We start from the raw sequence: 20,503 nt of genomic DNA on the forward strand, positions 1-20,503 counted from the left end.
AGTACCTACTTATTTAATATTATATTGATATCGTTAAATGCCATTGCAATCATCGCCAACAACGAAGTTCCTATACATATATTATATAATATTATTAGCTTTGATACACCGATTTACGTCGTCGTTGTATAGGCTTAATTAAACTATTATAATAAAAATATAATAACAATATTCATGTATAAAAGCTAGGTATAGAGCCTGTTTTACGGAGGAAAAAGAAAATGAAAAACGTCATAGTGAATTTAATATTATTATAATATTGAACGACTGTTCGGGTTATTTTATAACATTGTTAAATATTGTTTTATGTTGTTATTGGCCCTATGAATATACCAAATATTATAGTAATATTTGTTTAATCGTCCCAGGAAACACATAAGGCAAAGTATAATAGAAAAAAAATGTAATAAGACGCTTATACAAGCGACCATAAGTACTACGCCCGCTGATCAACATTAATAAGCAAGCACCATCGCGGAGACACTCAAATTATATTTCTATGTACTTATGCATGCCTGTTATTACAAATTAAACTTAAATTCGCGTATTATTATATCTTAATATATTATACTATAAAGTTGTATGTCAGCCATAAACACATATTTATATAGATATCTACTTAAACTGCATAGTGATGATGATGTTAATAATAATAATGGTAGCGTTTGCCTTACCTATACTACCTGTACTCATAATATACAATTACTACGGCGGTACACCATGCAGGTTTTCGATACATAAAACGATCGGAGTGATGGTGGGAGAGCAGTGAAAATAACGAATACGTAGTCCGATGACGGTCTGGCGGTCGCAGAACGATACCGACAGAAGTGGCAGAACCGTACGGACGGAAAGTCGAACGACAGATTGACGAGTTCAATCGCGCTCGCGTGTGTGTGTAATAGAATTAATAATAATATTAATAAAATATTAACACATTTATATTATATTATATTATATTAATTTTATCTCTTTTGTGTTTGTCGTTTATTGCATGGATACGTGTTTAAGTGTTATTTAATAATAATAATAATATATATTTTTTACTGAAAAAAATCCGTTTATCGATCTTCTCGTTTTAGTGATATTTCTCTGGTAATCTATTCACACATTATTGGTTGTCACAGAACTGCATAACTTGGTTACACAATAATTAAATGATATGTGATTATAATATTAATAATAATAATTGTAATAATATGTGACGATGAGTGTCCGTGGTGTTTGACGGATACGCGATCTACGTGAGGATTTACGCTATTTAAAATTATGACCGTTTCGTACTCGCGTCTCGTAGCTAACGGAAGTAGTTTTGGATGTTTTGGCAGTATACTTTGCAAGTGAGTAGAAACTAGAAAGTCTTGTGGTATATCAAACCCATTTTTTTACCTATGAAATACATCAACACTTGGGACGTATTTTGATAATATTATTATACTCTATTATAGTTTCATAGAAGTTGTATGAGTAATATAATTTATTTATCCCCGAAAATGGGATATTTCTCATGTATGTAGATCAATCTATATAACTTCTATGCAACTTTTAATTATATAGTATCAACAAACAATAATTATTTTATGATTAATGTAGGTACAGTGTGTTTACCAATTTAAGGAATACTGAATTTCTCGGCCGGATTATATTGAAATAAATCGATTATTTTACAACTGTCGGTATATAAATACTCATTTATAGATACATTTTTTTTTTATATACAGCAACACTTACTTTGAGTTATATTGAAATTTTGTATTCGGGTGGCCTATTTTTTTAAAGTAATTTTTATGAATCACCTAAGGTTCTAAATTCAAAATTGACTGAATACTTAAGAACCTTTTTGAATATTTTTACGTAGGTATTTTTGTTTAATAAATAATTTTATACCCATATTATGTTAGTCTTGTTTGTAACACTTATATATATATATATATAAAATACATAAAAATATTCAAAAAGTAACCAATAATAAATAATTATAAATGGTTTTATGCATTTTTAAGAATAGTAAAAAAATGTATTATTTATTAAGATTGAAATGGTTTTTACTCAGTCAAATTTGAATTTAGAACCATATTTGATTCATCAAAATTGCTTTAAAAAAAAAAAATAGACCTAAAATAAAAGTGATGCAATTAAAAAAAACATTTTTACTGCGCATGCGTAGACTGAAATGAAAATTTTTTTGAAATGTATCTATAAATGTGTATTTATATACCACCGGTTTGTAAAAAGTCGATTTATTTCAATATAATCCGGCCGAAAAATTCAGTTTTCCCTAAATTAGTGAATACACTGTATACGATTGTGCTTTTAATTAGGTGTAAGGTGTACCTATCTAATCTTCAAACGAGCTATGTTAAACAATATTTTTAAGACATTAATTTTCTTTTTAAACATACGAGTAGTGAGAACTTATTTGTTTGTAAATTTATAGTTAGATACTTAATCGTTTTATTTAATATTTTAAAATTCAAATCAATAATCTTGGTTTGCCTAACCTAACCTGTGGGGGGGGGGGGCGTCAGGCGAGAATCTGAAGGGGGGACTAAGGGGCAGCCTACCCCTTCGGCCATATTTTAAGTTATATAAAATAAAATTACTATAAAAATATTATGGTTGTTTGTAAATTACAATACGTAATCCCTCATTTGTGATTTCTAGATCCGCTCCTGGGGGAGGATCTATAATTACTGAATTATTTTTTGAAAATACTAAATATTAAAATATATAAAAGTTATAGTTAGGCACACTTAATTTGTTGTTGATGTCTAAAATAAATTTATTGACTACTTAGCAGTGCTAGGTAGTAAGAATTATTTTTCATTATTTTTAATAAAATATCCATTATAACTACCATATAGGTTAATATGTACCTATAAAATATATTATTGTGAAATAACGATATTATTTACTTCTAGTATAGCAGTATTATTTCGTTTTGGATAATTTAAAAGTAATTAATAGGTAAAATAGGTACATATTATAATATTCAGTAATTACTTATTACATCTTCGTGTTTAATATGTTGTCGATGGAAAATACTAATAATACAATTAATTTGCTTTAAATATTTTGAAGTTTATAATAATCAATAATCAATCATAATAATCGGAATTCGTGATTTTATAAACACTATTATACAATATACCATATAATTAATAAAGTATTCGTGGAGTAGGTATCCATAATGAAACTGGTTTGTTAGCCTAGCCCTTCGGCGATAATTTTGCGGATCGATCAAAATTTATATAGGTTACGTGAACTTCGGTGATATTAAATGACTAAATAAGTTAAAAAAACTTCATTAATTCTAGTTAAATTTTGAGGTCATGTTTTAATTTTTAAATTTTAAAATTATTTACTAATGCTTAATTAGTAATTACTAATTAGGATTGAAAATTGTACCTATAAATTTTACTCGAGTAATGAAATATGATGTGCTGAAAATACCGTTTTTTTTTTTGATATACAATTATCGATGTGTTATATTCTAAAAATATTTATCAGAATATTAGATGGTTCTTAAATTTAAAGTTACATATATTATATCCATTATAAGTATTAAAAAAACATTTTTACGATTTTATTATCTTGCTAAATAATTGATTGTTTGTTATATTATATTATTAAGAAACTGCAGTATGGATATAAAATATATACTTATATGTTACCTATCATAGACCATAAACCATGGTAACGTAATATATAAACTATAATATCTATATTAATCTATAGTAAATACTTATCTATGTATATATGTATAAATAATTCTATAAAAATTCAACGTATTTGAATTGTAAAGATGTAAGTTTTTAAATAGATACTAGACATAATTTTTTTTATTTCCGATACTTCAGTGTTAAATTTTTTAATAAATTATATAATAGCGCAACAATAAATGGTAGTACTATACATACCCATATGTCTTAAAAAAATCACTCCGTTTTGATGAACCATAATATTATGATACATTTTTAAAATGTTCATTATAAAATTAAGTAATACATTGACAATAAATATTTTGAACAGTATAATTATCATTACTTTTTAATTATACCACGGCATGGTAATTACTTCCAAGGTTCTACCTCCAATAACTTTTTATATTTTTATTATAATAAAAGGTCATGGAAGACGAAGGGGCATTTTTATTCTTGGTCACTCGGTTTTTTACCATCTTCGAACAAAACAAAAAAAAAATATATTCTTCAGTGACTTTTTAATGCATATAATTATATATTGTTTTCATTACAAAGAATCGTTGTATTATTCAAGTGTAACAAATATATAATATAATATATCTCCGTTAATGATCTAACGATAGATCCTTATCGTTATTACAGCACATTTTAGTTGAGTTTTGTTGAGATGTATTATTTGTATATCTAATGTATAATATGTTAGATGCAAGCTTGTCCTCGTATATACTCTGCCATAGTGCCATTGTAATATACATTATTTCGCGACGATATTTTATCGAAATGTTTGAATTATAGCGACTTTTCGCACAAAGTAATTCTTAATTGTAATAATTATTATTATTATCAGTATTAAATACATCAAGGTCAAATTAGGAAAAAGGTTTAGTTCTTACATGTAGCGACTACAGCGGTAGTAGTTTATATCTCATTGTTATTTAAATCGAATACCTATCTAAAACGCGTATACATTTTTATACCTATATCACTATTATTATAAAATTTTATCATTTTAATAATAATTATAACTTTGTCATTTTTTTAACTACTGATTAATGTAAACGCATACCGATCTATACATATATACCATATAGGTACGTACAGATATTTGATACGCATTATTGCGATCGGAAATCGACTTGGAGTTAAATTTCTAGACACGTGCGCCCAAATATGTATGAACTACGCCCTTTTCGAAGCTTTTGTACGTTCTGTTTGAAAACACAATGCTGTTATTGTTGAACGTGATTTACTGTTGATTTTTTTTCCTCTTTACTCGACGAAACACGTGAGTTTGTGTCTTATGACCTACTGAAGTGTTATTAGATAAATAGACAAACAAAGTGTGTAATTAAAAAAAATAAAGCCTTCTACTATTACCTGTGCGTTTTAGAAATATTTGAGTCGTAAGTAATATATGTCATATTGTCCTATAAATTATTTATATTTTGTAAATTTAAATACTATATTTTACCATCGACAAAATATAACTATATTATATATTATAATGATATATTTTTTGACATGATATGATTTTGAAAAAATTAAAAAAAATCACGATGAAATAAAGATAAGCAAATTATTAATTAACAAAATTCTTTGCAGGTATTATAGGTTTCTAAAATTCTTTGAACACGCGAGAAAATAGAGAAAATAGTGGAATTGTACAATTATAGTACTGCAGCATTTTATAGCCTACAGAAGGTTTCAATTTTGAGAAATCGTCGGTATTTCCAAAAATAATTTAATAACAAGCAATGTTGAAATCTGTTTTAAATTATTTCTCACAAAATATATTTTTTTGCATAAAAATTGTTTCAAAAATTTTAACTTTAATCGCAAACATTTAGGTATACAAGCAGCTATTATTTATTAGTACCAGCTATCTAAGTTCCTAACATAGCAACATGCAGATTGCAGGGTTCGTCGTTTCAAGTTTCTTTATGGATTACAAAATAGGTAAATTAATTTGTCCGCGTGTGCCAACTGTATGTAATCAGAGCTGTTCGCAAAATATATGTATATTCTCATAATATTATTTTACGATTATCTTGATAACACCGTTGTTATAATATACCACCATACCAGGTAGGTGTCTATAAGTTTATTATACATGTTTCTGTACTCCATCACGAACCTACAGCCAATGGAATGTATATTATATGTATATTATATGTACATATATAAAGTATATGTGCGCGTGTAATGCACCTATATATATTCGGATAAGTACCATCTACATGTACTCCTATGGTCCTATAATAGATGTTGTATTGTAAACAAATCTTGTAAATACTACTAGGCTGTAGGTATTTATTTGTTTTTTTATTTTAAATTCGAATCTAACGATCGATAATCAATTGATTCGATTACATCTACGATAACCTAACCTGTTTATTTGCACGATGTTTATCAAACTGACTATCTGAGCGACCAAGGCGTTAGGTTAGGAATGTATCTATCTACGTATTGTACCTATTAAAATAGTTAAAAATATCGATAGTGGTATTATTGAATAGAGGTGTGATTAAATTTAAAATTTATTTTTAAAATTTTTAAAAATCAGTAAATGCGAAGAAAAAATAAAATTCATCTAAAAATGAGATATGTATAAAAATGAAAAAATGCAAAATAAATCAAAATTGAATTTATTATCTATTACATAAAAAATTTCTGTAGAGAAAGCTAAGTTTCACGATAAGTTAAAAACCAATGCATTATGTATTATATTATAGTATAACACAATATATTAAGGAAATATTGAGAAGAAAAATGATCGAAACTATATACAATAATTATATTGCTGATATTCTGACATATTAGTATAAAAAAATCGATAACATCCCATATCATGTTTATCTTGATATTTGCATGCATATACCAAGTAAAGCTAGTTAAAGTATAAACTATAATGTAAAACACACTTTACTAACAAAAAAAAATGTGAACATTTATATTTTGTTTAAGAAAAAAATATTTAACAAATCAATAAATTATGTAGTTTTATAATATACTTATAAAAATGTATCCAGGTAATTTTATTTTAGGTATTACTTGTTTTATATGGTGACATATTTTTGGTGAAATTTCGGGCCAAAACATATCGTCCGATCTAATTTATTTTATTTTTGCAGTTTAGATATACATATTTTGATAGTTATTAGAAAAATACTAATATATTAGGCTATTTTTTTAAGGCGGGGTGTCCAGACATAGATGACTCCTTCTCATAAAATACGTCACTGGTTTTATATATATATGTAACTATATGAACATTAAAATGTGCTTAAAATAAAATTTGTATAATATAATTATTAATTATATTGTATAACTGCGTATGCTTTATACTACAGTATTATACACTCAACGATGTGTTAAAAAATCACTGTAGCACACCGTAAAAATATACTATTCCAGACAAGGTAGGAATAAAATATAATTTTACAATTTTAATACAATTAATTTCATAGTCATATTATTTTTTTAGACAACGTTATAGGTACGTTATTATTATTTTTTTACATCAAATTTTCTTTTTATTTTTTTTAAAAAAAAAAAATTTATTTTTTTACCAAACTCTGTACACAACATAGTGTAATATGTAGTATAATATACTATCCAGGGTGATTTATCATATATACTCACCCCCTTCCCAATGTTTTCATTTAATAGTGAATTAAATCAAATTCAGATTTTTTAAAGACATTTAAAGACCAAATTTTCAATTTCTTGAGATGATTTATTTCTACTAAGGCTACTTAATACTTATAAGTTCTGTAGCAATTCGAACTTCTTTTTCCAAATGAGTACTCTTTTTTTATTATAAGTTGTTTAGTGGATAATTTTATTTAATGATTACCTACCTACTTACCTATTTAATCTGTTCTCTTTTGAAAAATAGAAGTTTATATCACCACAGAAAATTATAGTATCTATTGGTATAAAATACCTCAGACATTTGAAAATACGGCCTTTAAGTATATACGAAATTATTAAAATTAAGATTTGAAATGTAATTGCTTTACTGGAGTAAAAAGAGACGTACTCACATGATTTAACTGTACATAATACAGTATATAATGTTATGATATAATCATTAATTATCTCTTTCGTATATATTTAGTTTTATATTCTTTTGCTTCTAGGATATTTTATTCTCGTGTCTCCCAGCTATATATAGTTAGGCAATTGTGTAAATCTTTTTATAATTAATGCATTATTTATCGTTACTTTAATGCCACTAGTAACTAGAATTTGTATGACTTAAAATCTCCGTTAGACATAAAGGCTGTTATAATGATTATCACTTAATAATTATTAACTATCTAGTTTGCTAATCTACACGCTTATAGAAGGCAGACATATACTGTCTTGGAGGAAGTAAAAGGATAACACGAATTATAAAGAAATCCAGGTAATCTGCATCTTCTAGCAGCATACGTGTAGGTATACATTTTTGTGATATAATTTACCGCAACGAAGTGGTTAAGCGTCACGTAAAAATATTATAACGCAGAAAAGTCCAATATAAATAAATATTATGAAATACGACATATTATAACATAATATACGAGTATATTAAATTATTAACAATTTTAATAAATATTTGAATTCAACCGGTGCAATAATGTTGTCGGAGTGTCGAGTGATTCCAAAAGATGTAGGTTTTTATTTCTCATCATATTATATGTTTATTATTATAACTTATAATTCATAAGTAGTTATTGTATACATCCCGTTATACGTAAGTCGTTTCGACTTGGTTTCATCTTATTGATTCGGTTTTTTTTATCGAAATCGTCTCGATCGGTGTGTAAATTGAACGGAGTGTAATCAAAACTTTACACTGCAGACCAGGAAATCTGAATCCACAGCTGGAAGACTCGCGACCAGGTGAGATAAATAGCCTAGTTCACGTCTGAACGTACCGTAGTGCTTGACTGCAGAGGGCGGTGTCCGATAGACCGGTTATATTGTATTATTATTTATTATATATTGTATTGGTATAGGATATTATGACCGGTTCTATTTCCAGTATTAAATCGTATCTATAAAATGCGGTTATCCTTTGTAGAATGCACTTTGTTGACCATGCACGCCCGTTCCGAGGCCGATACACCGTAAAATCATTGTGTATATAATATTTGTGTGATAATAATATTATTATTTAAGTTATCGCATAATGTATTTCTTCGTTATGATATGACAATAATAGTATTTATGCAAATCGTTATTCCCGTAAAACGCGGAACTCGAAACGAGGTACCACATTAACATATATTATATTAAATTTGAAATTCAAGTTTTCATATGGATCACACCTATACAAAACATAATAAAAATAATATTATGGTGAATATTTTCGAGTTTTTCGGGGGAATAATATGGTGAGATTGAGGATATAATATTATTGATATTAGTTATGAAGGATCATGACAACCGATAGTAGCTACTAGCTAGTAAATATTTAATATTAGATACTTATAGACACTAGTTATAGTATGAATTTATAATATTGAATAAAATTCAAAAACAAAAACATCACCGGCTATAGATTATAAGTAGGGTAGTTATTTAGATAGGTATATGTGTATAAGTGTATTATTTTATATTATTTTATTATTTCTACAAAACAGATTCTAACTAGATATTCTATAACTAAAAACATTTATTATTAAAAAAAAAATTCGTAAATTTATAAAATACGTGAGTCATAATACACAGAAAATGTATTAACCTAATTCGTATAATCGACCTCAATGCCTTGTACACCTAATCACCTAATATGTTTTAGTATTACAGTGATATTTACAGATAATTATATAGATTACAGTCAATTTAATTTACATAGTCAAGTTATATTTAGTGCTACTGAAGATTTCGTCAGTAATTAAGTAGGTGTAACACACAATATAGTCAATGTTTTAGATTCGCTAAAATGATTTTACGATACCGTAAATCATCTAAACTGGTTAACCTTGCTTATAAATATTGTATTTATTTAGTTACAGTGCGTAGACCCGAAGAAAGTAAAAATAAAAAAAAAGTACGCTGGATAAAAAAGGCCATATAACATTATTGCGTACCTATAACATTACATACACTTTTGTAAGAGACATTATGATAACAATCGATATACCTAGTTAACTTGAAGTTACATAATAACATGTAACTTATTATTATTTTAAAACTTCAGCTGTGTGGTTATTAGCCAATTTTACAATTTTAATTATTTATATATTATAATAATATAATTTCATACTGTAGGTATATAGCTTTTAAACAATTAGAACTGTTTATTAATAAACACTATACTCATTATATTTAATTATTCCAAAATTCCACTTCTATCGAGGTATTTCTTAAAATAAAAAATATATCAACAAATACAAATACCGTTTCAAAATAATCGCATGGGTGTATTTTTTAATAATATTGGTTTTAGGATTCGGTGTAATATATTTATGCAACTATATATAATATATTTATATGATTATAGAAACCATGCTAAAATTCGAGTAACTATGTAAGTGAAATTATTGTTTTCTACATTATTTTGTTTAAAATGTATAATTATATACAGATTTCTATAGTTCTATTTACTGCTGTGTCATAATAATTTGTATTATATTGTAAAAGTCAGTAAAACAGTAAAAAAATTAAAATTTGGATGCAAAAATAAAGTATTATAAATTATATTAGTATTCTTCGTTTAATGAACTCACTTGTTGAATTTTTAGATTTTGTACGGAGCAATGAATGTATTAACTTTACAAGGATGTGTGGGTTTTTTCTGTCTGTCATTACATTGTAGGACTGTAAAAATGCTTTGATTTTGAACTTTAAAAGATTGGTTTCTGGTAGAAATTTGCAGATATAGTTGGTACTTCGGGGGTTAAAAATTTCAAGAGTAAATTTCTTGTATTTTTTTTAAATCTCGAAAAAAAATTAAGTTAACATTATAATTTCTAGGTTAGACTTGGTTTTGACAAAAATGATTTTTTTATATTCAAAAAATAATAACCGCAGAGACTTGAAATCGTTACTAGGTATTAACATATTTATATAATATTTTGATATAATATTAAATATTATACTACGAGTTAAATGTGATAACATTTTTAAATTAATTTAACTCTTTTGAGTTATTTATAGACAAATAAAATTTTCTATTTTCTTAATTTTTTTTCATAAATAACGACAAAAAATTGATGAGCGGGTAATAATGTTGAAAGTTTAATACAAGGTTCCTAAAAAGTTGTTTATATCCCAATTAAAAAATATTGACAATTAATAGTTGTGATATATTTTTATAAACGTTTAAAGTCAAAATTTCAAAAATGTTTACATTATTTTATGGTTGGAAATTAATAAAAATTGTTTTATGGATACTAAAGATTTGAAAATTGAACACAAGTTTCTTTTTATATTTTGAACAATATTATGTATTTTAAACAATGAATGACGGTGTTATTTATTTTTCTATAAATCAAAAACATATTTTATGGAGACTTAAACCTTTTATATAAATTATATTATACACAACGATATTTTGATTTGTTTTAAGATATTAGTATATTACTTTACTATTTATATTATGGCTTAACCTAATTTATTTTTGCTGTGGAATTATAAAAGTAAATACGATATGGTATAATATATACATTAATATATTATTATAATAATTAAATACTAATAATATAATAAAATAAATATTTTTGGAAAAAGTATATCAAAAAAACATAATATTATCATGAAATATGCTTTAATTATAGTGATATAGGCGTAGACCGTCTACGCTTAGAATCATTTTTCGTATACAATTATATATCATTGAATTCAAATTTAACACATTCATAACAGTATTCTCTTAGACACCCAATGTTTAGTAGAGTAGGTACTAGAAAGGTAGCCACTTCCTTACTTTTTTTTTATTGAAGTACTATTTATAAAAATAATCTGACCACAATTGATGTGAATACTATTAAGTACAATCATTAACTATTATATTTTAATTTCAATACACCTCGTTAGGTATTAAAATATATATTATTTAATTGAATACCTATATAATTTTTAAGTACTTTAATACCTATAATTATTTGGTTACTTCAATATTTTTATATATAAGATATAACTATTTATATATTGTATATATTATATAATAGTATACACCATTTACAATATTGAGTACAAGTAGTGCAACAAAATATAAAATGTCAAAATTTCAAAAGTTAACAAATGTATTTAAATTATTAAAAATAGAAATACAGAACATATAATATGGTAATTGGATGCTACAGTGCTAGTGAGGTTCTAGTGTTAGCAATTGAAAATCCAAAAAAAAAAAAAAGAATTAAACATATTTTACGGTAATTCAAGTGTTTGATTATTTATAAAAATATATTATGACTTTGACTAAAGAAATATTAATTATAGTAACCATAATAATTAGTATAAAGATTGAAATAAATACAATAAAAATATATCATATTATTATATTTATGAATAAAAATATTATCACTGAACTCCACGGTCAGATCTGATAAGCGTTTATGTATCTAGTAGAAAAGTTCCAATTTCTATTTACAAAATAATCAACAATTTAAATTATTTGTTGAAGCATATATTTTAAATTATTTACCTATAATGATAATTGATTATTTTTTTAATCATACTCATACATATATGCATATACATATTATATATGTGCAATTTATAAATATTAATAATTTCTAAACATATTTAATAGTTCATTTTTATTTTTATAATTGATGATAAATAATTATTAAAATGTTTCTAGATGGCGAGGAAGTGTCTACAAGCTTGTATGGAGGGAATTAGCAGCCTATTTAATGGTTTATTTTGCTTTAAATTTAGCATACAGGTTTGCATTCACCGAAGCCCAGCAAAAGTATGTTACAACATTAAAATAAACAGTATATTAAACGGTATTTTAAGGCAAGCATTTGGATTGTTGGTGATTTCTGTTTGATACACGTACTTACAATTTTATATAAGACGGATATTTATAAGCAATTAGAAAATAAAGTGCTTAAATAGATACTTATATAAGATATTGATGATATGCTACTTAATACCTAAATAAATGTATGATTATACAAAGAATTCTTTGTACTAGTATATTATTAATCTAATAAGTTTATAATCACCAACATTCCAAACCGTTGGAACTATTCTACGAATCAATTATTGTATTTAGAATCCACTATAAGGCGATAGAAATTTTAAACTGATGAATTTGTATTGTTTTTCAGATTATTTATAAAAATCCGGTGTTACTTAGCTGGTCATTCTGCGAGTGTCCCGTTAACATTTGCTATGAGCTTCTATGTCGGTTTGGTGGTAAAACGATGGTGGGAACAGTATAGGTTATTACCTTGGCCCGACACGTTAGCTCTTTTTGCAAGTGCGGCGATACCGGGGACGACAGTAAGTACCTATTTAATGTAATCACTAATCAAATATAATATATGAAAACACAAATTATATATCAATGAACCATGTATCTTACACCACAATAGTCTATAAGATAAACTTAGTATTTTTGGATCAATGGGAATACGGTACTTATACTTACAGAATTTACGAATTGTTAAATATATTCACTCATCATAGCTTATGTAGCTACTAATGATAGTTATTTTACAACTAGTATAATATAGTTAAATTATTATTAATACTTGAAAGTAGTTTCGGTTAAGTTTTTAATTAATTGATATGAAATACCTAATGTTATTTTTTAAAAATTTTTATTTTCCTAAAAATGTCTATAACAACAAAAATCCTAAAACTGTGTACGATTTTATTTATTATAATTTCTGGTACCACTGATAGTAGGTAGATACCTATATAAACATAATCTAACCTAATTATACCTATAGATTTCTATCAACTGTTAATATTTTTGTTTACAATGAAAATCGTTAACTTCTGGAACGATCGTCTTCGCAATAATATGTTATGTATATTATCTCGTATTGCTTTTGATATAATATTATTTCAACTTTAAGTAGTTTATAAAATACCGTAAGTTTGTACATGAAATTTCCTATATTTTTAAAGCGCATTTGATTATTTGGTTTTATGCATATTTTAAGGTTTTATTTTATATGTAGGGTATCTAATCCATAAAGCATTAACTCATATCGATATTGTTTATTTCAGGATGAGAGAGGGCGGTTAATGAGGAGGAACATAGTAAGGTATGCGGTACTGGCATATGTTATCACTTTGAAGCAAGTGAGCATAAGGGTGAAAAAACGATTTCCCACATTACAACACATCGTCGATGCCGGTGAGTACTTAATTTTGATGTGTATATAAAACTGCAAGACGTGCCGTCTGAATATGTAATTAAACCTAAGTAGGTACATAAACAGCCAGCGATAACCTACATTATAATAAAATATATTATGACTATGTTATCAAATATTTTAAATGACTGAAACATTGTTTATTATCGACTCGATTAATAATTATCTCTTCGCACACGTGGTGCCAGAGCCTTAACCGGTTTTATTTTCGCACATAAGACTAACCCAGAACCTGTTGAATATCAATTTATTCAAAGAATGTTTGACTGTTACGGGTCTCGAAGCGGTTTAGGTTTAAGAATTGGATCATTCCGTAGATTTACATTGATTAGATTGTTCGAATAGCCTTTTATTTTCTCGATGTAGGCATATCTATATTATAAAACCTGCGTGAGAGACATATTGTATACTGTACGTCATTCATCATTACTAATTTTCTTAATAACTACTAGAGCAATTTTTAGCCATACATTACGAGTGTATTAGCATAATTCAAGTATCTGACCACAAAAACAGTTTTGCGCCTTTTGCACATTCGATGCCTGAAGCTGATTTCGAAGCCAGAGCTTAAATCCACCGCGTTAAAATGGAAATAATATTATAAATAAATATATGGATAGGTTATACGTGATTTGTTCAGCTAACGAACTTGGTAGCAACTATGATTATTATAAAGTCGATTTTTGTGTATTTGAAGAAAACTAATAGTTTATAATTTATATTATATTACAACTCGATGTATTAGAAAATATAAATGTTTCTATGATCATTTATAGACTATTTAATTTTATATTTAATAACATACATCCTATAATAATATGTTATTACGTACATATATTTTTTTTCTTCAAAAATACAAAAATTTACGGAAAATAATTTTTGCAGTTGGTTAATATGGATAACCCTGTAGAATGCGTACAGGATAATATTTTAACAATGCTCAATGGTGGTAGGTAGGTAGTGTTTGTGCTTGCAAGGCTACAAACAATAGTATATAATATGTTAGATACACTCTATATAGATATACACTACTGGGATGGGATCGTTACGATTGGATTAGTTTTGACAATAACAATGGTCAACTGACATAAATTTATCTTGTCATTTTTAATTCGATCACACGTCATCGTCGCACAGCAAATATATTGTATTGCATACTCGTATATTACAAATATAAAACACACAGAAAATAATACAATGTTTATTCAATTATTGTTACGATATGGTCATATAACTTCATCAATTGGTCGCCGTTCGTTATTATAATACATCTTAGTTTCTCTCCGCAAAGGTACTTATATGTGTCACTCATTTCTTTACTGCAGTCATCAATAAAAGACTACGTCCAAATATGAAGCAAAGCTTTCGTTTGATAATTTATTAATTTCTAATCAAATTGGTCTTGAGCAGTTGAGCCTACAAAAGTACTCATAATACCAACCCAATGCTGCCTGAAATACAACAAGTATAATCAGTATACACGAGTTCTTTGTTTCATTTTCGTGACCTTTGAATCGGGGTGTGACGTGTGTGCAATGTGCATATAATAATATTATTGTTGTGTACAGAATCGTTTCTAATACATGGTGAATTATAATAGATATCATAATATTATATGATGTTAATAGAAACAAAGTTTCAAGGATTTTCACTTCCGAATTAGTTATCTCTTAATGAATGCGAATTTTGAATTTGTGCCAATGTTATTGTTTTACAACTACCTAAATATTGTACTCTATCCGTTTATTTTTTGTCTAGATACCTATCTATATAATTTTGAATCAACTGTTTATTCTTCTTCGAAACTTGCAGTTTATTGTTGTGTACTCTATACTAGTAGGTATTTGATTGTTCGTACACTTTGTTGTATCTTATTTATGTACAATTAACAATCAAAAATATTCGAGGGTTATATGGTTTAAATATTTTTTGGTAATGAAAATATAATATAATATATAACCTCCACCAATCGACCGTTTGATAAATGACCGTGCGAGTGTGGGGTTGTGGTTAGGGTTGGAGTTGGGAGGTGGGTCTATGTTGTTGAACGTGTAACGAACTTGGACATGACACAGGAATCATGTTGGAGAGCGAAAAAAAAATCGTGGAAATGATGGACGAGAGAAGCCCTGGAATGTCCAAGTATTGGATGCCATTGGTGTGGGCCACCAACATCATAAACCGGGCTCGCAAGGAGTCGCTCATATCCAGCGACCAGGTGGTTCAGACGCTTCTCGTTGAGCTGTCGGACATCAGGCGCCGACTGGGTTCTCTGATCAGCTATGACACCGTTTGCGTGCCGCTCGTCTACACACAGGTCAGCATTTTGCCAATACCCTACCGACTATACCTATTTATATAAATCTATTCTGTTTAGCATTTTATCGTTCTTGTTTCATTTGTGTTTTCATTTCATTATAAAACATACATCTTGTTCTTCCCTGGTCACCTGCTGATTTTATGTTCTCATTTCTCACGAATAATAAATTGCGACTGTTTAAAAAGCATACAGGTACTCGTTTGATATAATTTTTTTGTTGAACATTTGTTGCTAACTTCTTCGTGAGTTTATTATAAAATATCTATAATATATAATAAAAAAATTGTAATATTAATAAATTCAGCAGATCTCTCGGGAAAACTTGTCATGATATTCATTAATAATTTAACTTATTAATAACTGTAGTTATTTCATTTGTTTAATCGTAATAGTAAAAGTGTTGATTTCTTGGTGTGACATTATTTATATTCTTTTTGTAATTTATTTGTTATTAATGTTGCTTAAGCTTTGCATGTGCATGTAAACACTAACAAAAAAAAAAACGCACGTACACAATCTTTTGGAAATCAGAATCTTAAATATTAAGTGCATGATATATTATAATATATTATATATTATTATTTATTATTTACTGTTTACCTACGTCGTATTATATTCAAAAGAATACCGATGATCCTCTAGACTCGTCAACTACATACAAAAATGTACATCTAAGGATCTAAAATATAATCGAAGTTTTGTCAAACTCGAATAGCGAAATTATGGCATATATATTACGTTCTTCAATCAGAATAATTTTATATTATTATATTCCATCACTTATTACCTACCAAATTATAGTTGGTTTGGCTTTATGGAATACATACAATAAAAATATATATTATACACCAGCTATCTCAACCGAGATTTAACGTTTGAATTTGAATCAGTGTTACACATAATAAGCTTTAGCTTTAGTATTGATACTTATATATTTATAATATTATGTGTGTGTATATTATTATATGCACATAATAGTACCTATATGTGTTATCGCCTTAATTATGTACTTATACATAATGATTTAAAACAATACAAATACCACTGTATATAATACGTATTAAAGAATTATATATATATTATGTACACCGTAGTACACTCAGATATATGGCGGTGTACATATATATATATATTACAATATTACAATATAAGGATAACCCCGCGTGTAACATCAGAAAGGTGAACGTTTTGCATGGCAGATAAATTTCACCTGTCACAAGATGTGTCAGGCATGCAAACGCGAAATACTACAACAACGACAGTAATATAATATAATATATTATTATTTTATATTTCTTCGAGAATAATTAATAATAACGCCAAAAAATCACACCGGTCGCATCCGAGTCGGATTTGGGTATTGTCAGAGTGTGCAGCTACAGCAGTCATAAACTTATGCGTGACGTGTTCGTTAAACTCACGTCTCGCGTCTCACTGTTCGTCTGCAGCAGCAACAGCAGCAGCGACAGCAGCAGCAGAAGATCAATGATATTCGTCATTATAATATTACCTATTATGATTTATCACTATATAATATAATTGGCGCGTGGTGTTTATCAATTGTTCCTTACAATATACAAATAGTTAATTATCCCGAATTACCCGATTACGTTGTGATGTGTACGAGTACTTGTATACAATATTATATAGGCACACATTTTATGTACCTATATTAGTTAGTTATTATAAGTGCACACTGCATACGTAATCTAATTGCCGGGAGAAAGTGTAGTACCTGCCATGACTATTGGAAGAGAGAGAAAGAGAGAGACAGTGATAGAGAGAGGAACGTTGTTTTAACGTAGAAATATTTAACTGTTGCTATTTTTATACTTCATAATTTTTTTATTTTTTTATTCTACTTAATATATAGTTTCTCCGAGCGAAATTATTAATTATTTTATTATTGCATACCAGTGCAGTGTAAATTTCATTCCATTAATAACTATTGCTACTGATTTCGAATTATTGTTATAAATACATTAATATTAAAATCGTAATCATCATGTTTGTTATCTTGCACTTTTACCGATACCTATACAATACTATAATATTATAGTATTAATGTATTATATAAACATATTCTCTTTAAATAACCTTACGTACTACACGATTTTAAATATAATATAATCTGTTGTACAGTTGGTGCAAGAGCAGTAGATTCTATTCAAATTTATGTGCAATACCCCTATAAAATATTATGTACATGTAGGTATGTCTACAGCGCGTATATCTGTGGGCGTGCAGTGCATTTTGCATTTTGTAATTGCAGTAAATTATTATTCTTTTCGGATCTTTCTGTTTCATAAATTCGACTTTCGTAAAACGTTTGTTATGTAAGATATAAAGTATCTATAACTTATAAAATATAACGACGTGATTAGTTTTAGGAAATTCTGACCAAATCTTTGTTAAATCATTTTACCCAAATAATTTTCAACGACTGTCTTAAGCTAAAATTGTCTTTTAGCTTTCCTCCTCTAAATTTAATCGATTGTAAACATATCACTGTTCGGAAAACAATAAATTATAAACTATACGTATTCGAACTTATAATAACGGTTAATGTTATATACCTAATAATAATAAAAAAAAAACGTTATCCACGACGAAACGCATTTTTTTGTTGAAACATGATGCCGGGCGTAGGTTTGATGATGGATAGCGAGAAGGAGATATTGGAAGCTGTGGAAGCGAAAACTGCGATGACCAATTATTGGATCCCGTTGACTTGGGCCACCAACATCATAAATCGGGCCAGAAGAGAGAAACTGATATCCAACGATCACATGGTACAGACAATACTGTTGGAGATGTCCGACATGAGGTACAGGCTGGGATCGCTGATTGGTTACGATAATGTCAACATTCCCATTCTCTATTCACAGGTCGGTATATTATACTACATACAAAGCAATGTGCACAATTATACAAATTATTATATACGTGTTATCACAACGATAGGTTGTACATTGTACCCGGGTGCAGGTGTTTTTGCATGCATTTCTTCTGTACTGCAACTATTATCTAGTGTATAGAGTTAACATATGATTTAAGTATCTATATTTTACATTATTAATATTATAGTCTGAGCACATTTATATCATAATATAATGTGTATTAACACCGTAAACGTATACTCGTATAATACTGGCTAGCTGCCTACTCTTCATCGTCGCGCGCCAAAAAATGTCTTAAACATTTTTTTCAAATGTTTTAGTATTTATCTATATTTATTGGTCGTTTGGCCATGCGCGTAGGTACTCTCTCGCATGAACGTCGATTATGTATTTATATCGTATATTCTTTGAGAAACCATTTTATGTATTTATGCACATATATTACTGCTGGGTCACGATTTACCAAAAAAGAAGTTAAAACCTATGTAGATAGGTACATATTATACCACCTATAGGTACAGGTATGGATACTTCCAATCAAAGTCATTTCATGTAAGATATGATATTATATTGTAATTATTATATACCGACCAGAGACGATCGTAGTAACCTTGGCCGTTCTACAGTTATTGTCGATTCTGCCTTCGGCTTGTGCTAATTTTTAAGTTCCTAATACCTTGGCAAACCAACATTGTACATTTTTTGCGTTCCCAGTAACTCATAATTATCACTTCGCTAATCATACGATATTACGTCATTATATTTAGTACAGATTTTATTAATTAATGCCATGTTAACCATCATAAAAAATATAGACGCCTAGGTGTTTTATATAATTTTGTACAATGTCATGTTATTCTTACTATCTTTTAATATTTAATTTCACAAAATTGTATGAACATTTTAATGAACTAATAATACTTAAAAAAAAAAAAAAATTGCATAAGTAATATAAAATAAGGAAGTAGAATTTCCAATTATAGTAGAGTGATATACTGATATAATATATTAATGATTAAAGCTCCTGCAGATTGTGCATATTTTTATTGAAATAAAATTTTATGAATTTTCATAAACCTGTTTGTTAAATTTTTTTGTAATACGTTATTCTCTTATACTTACTGTTTCTTAATTTTTGATTGGTTTAATAATAATGTATATAATAAAGTTTACGATTTATATATATTATAAAAGCTTAGATCCAGTTTATTGGTTTTACATTTTTATTTATTGAAATGTAGCTAA

At 27.3% G+C, this 20,503-nt stretch overlaps 1 protein-coding gene across 2 annotated transcripts in view; it reads left to right on the forward strand.

The window, feature by feature from the left end:
• The window catches only part of LOC114119804 (bestrophin-4), a 49,394-nt gene continuing 28,891 nt past the window's right edge, over positions 1-20,503 (forward strand). The window contains exons 1-5 of one of the 2 annotated variants that reach the window (XM_027981504.2): positions 1-1,340; positions 12,505-12,615; positions 12,980-13,154; positions 13,890-14,019; positions 19,008-19,246. In XM_027981504.2, coding sequence (XP_027837305.1) covers positions 1,270-1,340; positions 12,505-12,615; positions 12,980-13,154; positions 13,890-14,019; positions 19,008-19,246 — 726 coding nt within the window. In that variant the 5' untranslated portion in view covers positions 1-1,269. Of the gene's footprint in view, positions 1,341-12,504; positions 12,616-12,979; positions 13,155-13,889; positions 14,020-16,113; positions 16,356-19,007; positions 19,247-20,503 lie in introns of both variants that reach the window. The other variant, XM_027981503.2, reaches the window with a different exon arrangement.

This window comes from Aphis gossypii, chromosome 2 (genome assembly GCF_020184175.1).
Source record: "Aphis gossypii isolate Hap1 chromosome 2, ASM2018417v2, whole genome shotgun sequence".
In the NCBI taxonomy this organism is placed as follows: Eukaryota; Metazoa; Arthropoda; class Insecta; order Hemiptera; family Aphididae; genus Aphis; species Aphis gossypii.